Source organism: Leptinotarsa decemlineata, unplaced genomic scaffold (genome assembly GCF_025532065.1).
Source record: "Leptinotarsa decemlineata unplaced genomic scaffold, Ldec_3_MD MMD2_tig00078363_RagTag_RagTag, whole genome shotgun sequence".
In the NCBI taxonomy this organism is placed as follows: Eukaryota; Metazoa; Arthropoda; class Insecta; order Coleoptera; family Chrysomelidae; genus Leptinotarsa; species Leptinotarsa decemlineata.
Genome location: NW_027412728.1, coordinates 2,435,261 through 2,444,709, shown reverse-complemented (window position 1 = coordinate 2,444,709; position 9,449 = coordinate 2,435,261). Strand labels below are relative to the sequence as shown.

Here is a 9,449-nt window from a genome sequence, read left to right as displayed (position 1 = left end):
TCGTAGAAACCATTTATACTTTTTTCCCATATTTCTTCAGTTGGTTCAGGCATGTATAAGGGTTGCATATGGTTCCAAAGCGCAGTACAAACCTCAAAAACTATGGCGCTCACTGTTCGATATCCCATTCTAAAACTATGGCCAATAGTTTTACATGAATCTCCAGTTGCAAGATATCCTAAAAATAAATATTTTCTTGAAGCATTTTAATAGATTAGCAATAAAAATGTTATCAAGAAAAATGTTAACTTGTTTCAGGTGAAGAAATAAAGAAAAAATGGGAAAACCTACGCGATTCCTATAGTAAATATTTAAGAACCGAAAAAACCACCACTGGACAAGAAACGAAGATCTTGGATCGTTATAAAACTTGGCCTTGGGCTCAACAAATGGAATTTTTGCGACCTTCCTTGGCATTTGCCAAAACACATTCAAACGTAATGTCAGTACGACAACCACCATCATCTGAACTTACTGAAGAAGGCCACAATCAAGTCCAATGTCAGGAAACAGCAGATTATGACCCTTCGGTTGAATCACAGACACCTAGTGAAAGTACCCAATCACTTTCTGACATACAGCAAACAAATACTAACCGTCAGCCAATTGGTACAAATCAGCCACCAGCAAAAAAGAACAAAAAACATGAATTCAGCAAAGCACCAGCAACTCAGTTAAGCCAACGGCAAAATCAGCCAGCAAAACACCGATCATCTTCATCATCTGTAGAGCAAGTTATTTCTTATTTTGATAGGAAAACTGCAGAAAGTGCATGTGATGACATTGATGATAAATTCAAAGGATATGTTAAGACTGTAAAAAAATATTCAAAAAGAAGACAGGCTATCATTAAATTTAAAATATCACAACTACTAATGGAGAGAAAGTTTTTGGCTTTCTACTACTCCATCTGATACAAAAAAATGGATGAGAGAATCTTCCAAAGAAAGGAAGGAATAATCAATTTGAAAATAAATAACTCTATACTAATGGAGCATCTGGATGAGGAAGAGCGACGCAGGTCTACAAACTCGTACGTTTTTCCACAACCTGAGGCTTACTCCAATCCTGTGGTGCATATTTCTGAAAATTCTTCTTCTCTGGACAGACCGGGATCATCAGAATCCAATTTTCACGACAGTGAATCTTCTGTAGATTGGTATGAAAGATTTGGAACTTCACTAACGAAATTCCCGTCCAACATTTAAAACATGTGCAATACTTAATTAGGTAGATACTTATTTCGTGATTTACTTGTTGAACAAATAAAAATTATGTTTTAAAAATAATTATTTCGTTAGTTACTTACTAAGTGTTACAGTTAGTCGTTCAGCTGGTCCTATAGGTTCTCTGTAATGAGTAAACTGTTTTGATATGTCCTCTTTTATGAGATCTAATATTTCATCGAAACATTCTACAGTCATCCTGAAATATATTAAAAAGCGCTGTTCGTCCTCTCTTAGTTCGTGATATAATGTGTGAAATTCTCCTTGAATTTCACGAGTTAAGTTAATATCGTGAATCCAAATTCTTCGTTTCTTTCTACAAAAAAATATACAGGTCAATTTTATAACTATACCTATTTATTAAGAAACAAGATTAGCTTATACTTACTTTTGAGGTTCACCATCTTCGTCAATTAACATGGCGAGAAGCAACGTTTCCTCTTCAAAATCCATATCGTTTCTTACACTTTGAACGCATTGGTGTGCGGTGGTTTTGTTCGCTTTGCGACCGCATCGCCACCGCGTCCGCTACCGCGTTCGCGGCCGCTCCGGTTTACGCGAGCCTTTAGTCAAGAAAACATAATCTTTTCACGTACCAATACGATTTGATTTCTTTAAAAAAATGCGCGATTGCCAAACTGAATAATTTGTACTTGTATTTACAAGTACAAATTAATCTCAGTGATGATTCTTCTCGTAGCAGTGCTTCGGAATCTGAGTAATAGGTCTAAAATGACAAAAGGATTTATTATTTTACAACGTATTCAAAACATTCGGGCATTGTCTATGGATAAATCCTTAGACAATGATTCGGGTGTGTCTTCACGCCCGAAGAAGCCATTGATAGATACATAGATGGATATTTTATTTGACCACATTATGTATACACATTTGTAGTATGTGTAATTTCTTGAGCCCTTGTATGTATTTTTGATTAATTTTCTTGGGTTATTGGGCACATGTTAAATTAAAATATACGAAAAGAAAGACTTCAATTAAACGTTTCGCCTCTGGCCAGAGGCATCTTCAGTAAAATTCTTTTTTAATCAGTGAAAATGGGTAACATTTTTCAGTAATTAACAGCTGGAAGATAAATAAAAAAAAACATATTAAATTGAGTGTTAAGTATTCAAGAAAGGAGGGTTACATACCTTGGCAAGTACCGCATAATTCATAATTATATTTGGCTTTTTTCCACATTATCATTTTAAAAATTAATGTTATAGTTGATGGAAAACGGTGTGTCAATATGTATATCAGTGAGTGTCTCAGTTCTGCAGGATATCGAATATAAAATTTTGTTTTGTGATTGGGTCTTTTTTTACATTTTGTTGGAATGTTTATTTTTTAATTTTAATCTTGACATACATATATGAGGATCCTCTTTGTTACTTATGTGTTAACTTCATTTTAACCTCACTTTCGTAAGTATGAACACGTTGTCCATAACCGTTTGTTTATTCAATAATTATTGTAGAGTTCCCGATGAAGAGACAATAAACGCCTCGAAAGCTTGAACAGAAAAATGAGTTTTACAATCTTTCTGCCTCTGACTGCTATACCCGATTCATTCCCTTCGTTATTCCTTAACTTAGCCAGTCGAGCTAACCTTTCCTTCTATATATATATATATATATATATATATATATATATATATATATATATATATATATATATATATATATATATATATATATATATATATATATATATATATATATATATATATATATATATCCCTCCTGTAAATCTGCGTCCATACATTTGGTTTTCCGCATGTAGTTCTGCGTCTCCCGTATTTCTGCGTCTGAATACGGACGCAAAAATACAATCTCTAATAAAAGGATAATTTGAATCTCTGCACAGTTCTTTCTCAATTCAAAAATCCCGCGTTTTACCGTTAATCTAAATGGCATGTGTCATATTTGAAATTTATAGAGGACTTTACTATAGAACAATAATTAGTGGGACGTCAAAATGATGGAATTAGACACCATCATTGTATAATCTAGTTCAGTCACATTCTGGTAGGGGCGCCGCTACCGCTTAGTGTATATTGCAAACGAGTATTTTTCATACATCTTTCCTATTTTTTTGCGTCATATATAACCGGCAACCCTGAAAGGTATTCTGCTATAAATGGTTTTAATATTTTTGTGTCATAAAATTTCAGTTAGGTATATGTTGTCTTAATATGAACTTGTGGTGTTACTAGTGAAGCTATAAATATTTTCAAGGTAAGAGAAACTTTGTTCTTACAAATTAACTTATATATTTGAGACCAACTGAAGTAAACTGTTCGCCTGTTTGTCATTTCTTCAACCGTTGAATTTTGTGTGCTTCCAACTTTTTTTCATCTACATCCAAAATGTATGTTCAATATAATATGATATAATGAGAGAGTCCAAAATTCTATTGTTGCGTGCAAAGACCTCCTCAGATTTTAATGATATATTTTTCAGGATTTTAGAGTAACAAACATCCAAAATGTCAAGAGGCAAAAAAATATTAGAACAATTGAGGAAGCTAAGTGAGCCTTCTTGTATATTGGGTGAGTAGAAAATTTCAAATGTTAAGAGTTCAATGACTTTTTTTCTTGTTAGGTCAGTGCTAACTCAATTTGAGAGTGGAAATTCACAATTGTGTGTAGAATATTAAAAAAAAATTCTATTTAAAATTTTTAAATTGAAAAAGTAGACTTTCAATAAAAATGAAAAAGGAATATATCACTGAATTAAAACGTTTGCTGGACAATGTTTCTTGGTGAATAATTTTCAATTTTAACATTACATTTCGGCTGGACATTGAATGATTTTTATCAGTGTCTATATTGAAAAATATTTTTTCTTTTCCTACTTCCTGAACTTATTTCAGGTTTTCAGATAGGATAAATGAAATTAATGTTTCGTTCAATTGAATGAATAATATTTCAATTGAAAATATTTGTTTTTAATAAAAAAAGTTCCTCTTGACTCCCGCGCATCAAAACAATATTCTGTATTATTTTTTATACAGTGTCAGTGTCAAGTATGCCCATATGGGAAACTTATTTATTAAGGGTTTTTTTGATGAAAAGTTATTTTTGATAAAAGTTTGTGCATCTCCTAAAACTAAACATGCACCAACTAAATTTAGTAAAACACACGTAATATACGAGGAGGCTTCAAATATTTGATTTTAAGACAAGATTAAAGTACTCTCATTTTGAAAAAATATCGGGAACTGTTATTCAGAGTTGTTCAGCATTGAAAAATACATCTAGATTTGAAGTCAGGGCCATCTGAGTGAAGTTTTATTTTTCACCCATTTTTTTAAAATGGGGACTAAAAAATTTTTTTCTAACGCGATAGACAACATCCTGTACATGACGGTTCATTTTGAAAGCCTGCAATATTACAAATTACACAACTATGGTGTTAACCAAGGTCAATTTTTTTAAAAGTAAAATAATTTTTTTGTTAACACCGAAAATTACTCAAAATTATATAGTATTGTAACAAGAACTCAATATTCAATAATATCAAATTACAAAACATCAAAATAAAATAGGTATTTTAGAACAAACTCATTGATTTTCTGGAGATTATTTTGGAGAATTATTTTGATGTTTTGTGCTTTGATATTATTTAATATCAAGTTCTTGTTACAATACAGTATAATTTTAAGTTATTTTCGGTGTTAACAAAAAATAAAAAAAATTTGCACCAAAAACTTAGAAAATTATTTTACTCTTCAAAAAATTGACCGTGGTTAACATCATAGTTGTGTAATTCGTAATATTACAGGCTTTTAAAATAAACCGTCGTATACAGGATGCTGCCTATTTATCGTTTCAACAATTTTTTTTCGTAGACCCCATTAAAAAAAAAATGGGTAAAAAAATAAAACTTCGCTCAGATGGACAATCAATTATTTGACGTCTCCTCGTATATTACGTGTGTTTTCCTGTATTTTGTTGGTGCATGTTTAGTTTTAGGGGATGCATAAACTTTCATCAAGAGTAACATTTCGTTGAAAAACCCTCAATGAATGAATTTTCCATAAGGTGCATACTTTGGGGATGACACTGTATATACTTGTCAATGGGAAAATTCCTTACATATTTCTATTTAATTTTCAGATGACCGAGAAAATCAACAAATATACGTCGATAATAATATGTTGCACCTGAGTCAAAATTGTCCCACTTCTGAAAATTTGTCAGTGCCACTTCCAAGTCGATTTATCAATAACCGGCTCGACTATAATAAGGTCCCACCAATGTGTGATAATTCTAACATTGTATTGGGAAATGAATATGAGAGTCAGGTGAAAACAGTAAATGATAGCCAAAATATAATAGTGTTGCAAAATGTGGTCCTAAATTCTACCAGCTTCGAAACATTACCTACCATGTCACATATTGCCAAGAAAACTCATGGAAAAAATGAAAATGCTGATATTCTCACTGATCTATACTCTGAACTTGAAGAACATTTTAATTCAGATCAATCGGAATATGTTCCAGATACCGATGAATTTTCTTCAGATTTTTACAGTAGTACTCAAAATATTAGGATTTCCAAGTTCAACAAGAATTACGATAGTTCAGAAGCAACTGTAGGAAATTTGGACCAACATCAATTGAATGTTTCTATTAGTTTCCCAGAAAAAGAACCTATAATAAGTGAAGGAAATGCTACAATATCAGCCACTTCAGAACGCATCTCTGCCTCGTCAGATAAAATAGTATCATTTATTAATGAATCAGAAAATAACGATCAGACGAAAAATAAAAAATATTCTAAAATCAAACGGTTTCCGGATTTTTGTTATTTCTGTGAAACTTCCGTTTTAAATTTCGGACGACATCTTCTCAGAAACCATTCACAGGAAATGGATGTTCAAAAGATTGCAACTTTGAAGCCTAATGACATCACCCGTAAAAGACTAATTTCTGCAATAAGGAAGAGAGGTAACCATTTAAAAAATTCAGATATCTGTGAAAAACCTGTCAAAAAAAGTCATGTTCCTGGCAGAAATGATTCTGAATGTATACCATGCAAACATTGTTTGGGGTATTTTAGACCTGCCCAACTTTGGCGCCATGTCAAAAAGTGTCCACAAAACCCAGGAGAAAAAACAATATTTTCACATAAATCAGATGCACAAAATATTCTGATGAAGCATCCTGTGGACCAAAAACTCAAAGAGACAGTATTTCCAAGAATGCTAGCCGATAAAATATCTTTTGTTGCAAAGCAAGATATTCTGATCTGTAAGTATGGCGCGCAGTACCTAACAAGCCATAGAGAAAAGCACCATATAAACATTTGTTCTCGGAAAATGAGAGAACTTGCTAAAATATTGGTTGAAATCAAAAAACTTCATCCCACCGTGAAAAATTTGTATGATGCCTTGCAGCCAGTATATTTTGACTCATTTGTGTCAGCAACAAAATCAATATCTAGATTTGATGCAAGTAAAAATGAGTATGGATCTGCAACTTTCGCAATGAATATAGCAAGATCTCTGAAAGAATGTTGTAGTTTAGCTATAAGAATGACATTAAAAAAAAGATCATACAACTCTACTATTGATACGGCCGAACTTGAGGCTAATTTCAAAACTTTCCAACAACTTCTTATTGATTCTTGGAAATTTGAAGTCTCTTCAGTGGCAGCTTCATGTCTCAATACCAGAAAGTGGAATAAACTAACAATAGTGCCTTTAGCAAGTGACTTGAAATTATTTAGAAGTTATCTTTTGGAGAAAGCCCAATTAGCAGAAAAACAACTTAGGTTCAATTCAAAAAATGAAAAATCCTATAAACTACTTTTGGAAGTGTGCTATTGCCGATCAATGTTACTAAATCGGAAACGAGGAGGAGAGTTACAACGTATGCCTTTGCATTTATATCAAAATGCTCCAAAGCATCAATCATATGAAGAATTTGATTATGCAATTTCACATACAGAGAAAATTTTAATGAAAAAATTCAAACGGGTTGTAACTAGAGGAAAACGTGATCGCGGTGTTCCTGTTTTATTTGCAACTGACGTACAAAATCATCTACAAAATCTTATTGAATTAAGAGACAATTTTGTGAGAAAAGATAATATATACCTTTTTCCTACATTAAAACATGACACGCCCATAACAGGATACAAGGTGATGCAGAAACATGCAAAACTTAGTGGGGCAAAAAATCCAGAAGCGATCACTTCTACAAGGTTGAGAAAACATCTTGCCACTATGAGCCAGATACTTGAGTTATCTCCAAACGATATAGAACAATTGGCCACATTCATGGGCCATACTACAGATATTCACAAACAGGTATATCGCTTGCCTGATGATGTTTTTCAGACAGCGAAAATTACCAAACTTCTACTTTTGATGGAGAGTGGCCAGGCAGGGCTATATAAAGGAAAGAGTTTGAATGAAATAGATCTAGACATGGAAGAAAATGTGAAAGAGGATTCGTCAGATGAAGAGGAAAATGAAGAAATATTATTAGAACAGCAAGCTCCATTAAGTTCTATTCGGCCACAAAATAAAAGAAAACTGGTTCCTTGGACAACAAATCAGAAAAATCTGACAATATCCTATTTTAGAGACCACATAACAAATAAAGTGCCACCAAAAAAAGGAGAATGCGAAGATTTGAAACTAGTCTATCCTGGGGTTTTTGATAATAAACAGTGGAAACAAATAAAAGTTTTCATTCAAAACGCTTATCGTAAACAATAATACTGTTTTCCGAAATGAAAAAAAAATTATTCTTTTGAGTTTGTATGTTTAATAAAAAAATAAAAATTTACCTTCATTTGTCTGTTCTTAAATGCAAAAAGCTATAGGATAAAAAGGTATAGTATTGCTTTTCTTTCCTCAAAATATTCTTCTGATATTTGTCCTCTTTATTGAAAAATCAGTTACCGATAAGTAAAATCAATTGAGGGGAAATTATTCTTCTGTAAATATCTCAAAAACAGTTTTTGAAAGAATTTCGATTGAAATGGTTATCATTGATCTGCAAAAACAATCAGAAGATATTTTGAGATTTCACAACAGTGAAATGAATTTAATGAAAAATATTTCTTTTCTGGGTTTGTACGTTCAGTTGAGTTTAATTGATTTTCGTTTAAATTCATGTCTCCTGATTCTATTCGAGAAATGAACAAATATTCCTGCATGCTCCTAATACATATCACTGAAAAGTAAACTCTTACATTTGGCAAGAGGGCGGATGCATGACTGTAGTAATAACAGATTGAATATATCCAAAGGAGATGCACGAAACACTGAAGCACATAATCAAAATTATACAGACGCAGAATTTACTAATCCATGTAAAGATGCAGAAATATTGGTAAAATGTTCATTTTCAAAAAAAAAAAATTGGTCGAAGTATATTTTTATATTCATGTCAATTAAATGAAATGAACCAATATTATTTCAATTTCATGTAAAAAAACGTGATATATTCCATTAACTATAGTAGACGCCATAATGATGGTATTATATAATGATGCAAAAATGATATAAGGATTTATATATATATATGTAGACGTATATATGTGTATTTATATTGTTGATATCTATATGTGAGTCATTGTATTGTGAGATTTTTTCTTATGTAATGTATGTATATTTTTTATATTTTCAATACGATGTACTTAAAAGAATTTTGTTATTATATTTTCAAATGTAACAGAAATTGTGATTTGAGGTCAATGAAATTTCTTTCTTTCTTAATATAAAGAATAGTCTGATCATGTACTCAAGAATGTGAAATTTCTCAAATCCAGAAATTTATTTTTCAAGATCTATTTGAAATGGATTCAAATATAACATGCATATGAAAAAATCCATATTTACATGAACTGGTGGAAGTTTTTTTCATTCATTTGATAATAACATCGATGGATGGCTGTCACTGATGTTTATTATGATGTTTTTAAATAAAAAAATAATAATAGAAATGAAAGCTTATTACAACATGAATAATTTCGAGTTATTCCAAAGTTAGATTGAAATCCAATTCAATTTCAATTGTTTGAATTTGTTTTACATTGTGATGTTTTTTATTAACAAATATGTAAATATGAATAATTTGTATTCACAAAGATGCATAAAAATCCTGGCATTTAAACAGATTCGATTTTGTTTTGTCAAAAAGTGTCTACACGAAAAATGAGATTGACCCAACTTTGTACACGTGGATAGATGGAGCAAGTAACG

The 9,449-nt window shown here is 31.5% G+C and overlaps 2 protein-coding genes across 2 annotated transcripts; one reads left to right on the top strand and one right to left on the bottom strand.

Moving 5' to 3' along the window:
- Window positions 1–1,301: 1,301 nt before the first annotated feature.
- LOC141487109 (uncharacterized) lies at window positions 1,302–1,761 on the bottom strand. Its single transcript, XM_074185906.1, has 2 exons — window positions 1,615–1,761; window positions 1,302–1,542 (listed from the first exon to the last, which is right to left on the bottom strand). The coding sequence occupies exons 1-2, from the start codon at window positions 1,677–1,679 to the stop codon at window positions 1,302–1,304; spliced, it is 306 nt and encodes a 101-aa protein (XP_074042007.1). The 5' UTR covers window positions 1,680–1,761.
- A 1,132-nt stretch (window positions 1,762–2,893) lies between these two features.
- Window positions 2,894–8,760, top strand: LOC111510643 (uncharacterized). Its single transcript, XM_023166575.2, has 3 exons — window positions 2,894–3,463; window positions 3,689–3,777; window positions 5,347–8,760. The coding sequence occupies exons 2-3, from the start codon at window positions 3,714–3,716 to the stop codon at window positions 7,956–7,958; spliced, it is 2,676 nt and encodes an 891-aa protein (XP_023022343.2). The 5' UTR covers window positions 2,894–3,463; window positions 3,689–3,713; the 3' UTR covers window positions 7,959–8,760.
- The last annotated feature ends 689 nt before the right edge of the window (window positions 8,761–9,449 follow it).

Excerpts from the sequence above, each read along its gene's own strand:
- LOC141487109 (XM_074185906.1), bottom strand. The coding sequence starts at position 1,679 with ATGGATTTTGAAGAGGAAACGTTGCTTCTCGCCATGTTAATTGACGAA. Across the intron at positions 1,543-1,614 it reads GAAGATGGTGAACCTCAAAA|AAAGAAACGAAGAATTTGGA; the intron begins GTAAGTATAAGC and ends ATTTTTTTGTAG.
- LOC111510643 (XM_023166575.2), top strand. The coding sequence starts at position 3,714 with ATGTCAAGAGGCAAAAAAATATTAGAACAATTGAGGAAGCTAAGTGAG. Across the intron at positions 3,778-5,346 it reads TGAGCCTTCTTGTATATTGG|ATGACCGAGAAAATCAACAA; the intron begins GTGAGTAGAAAA and ends TTTAATTTTCAG.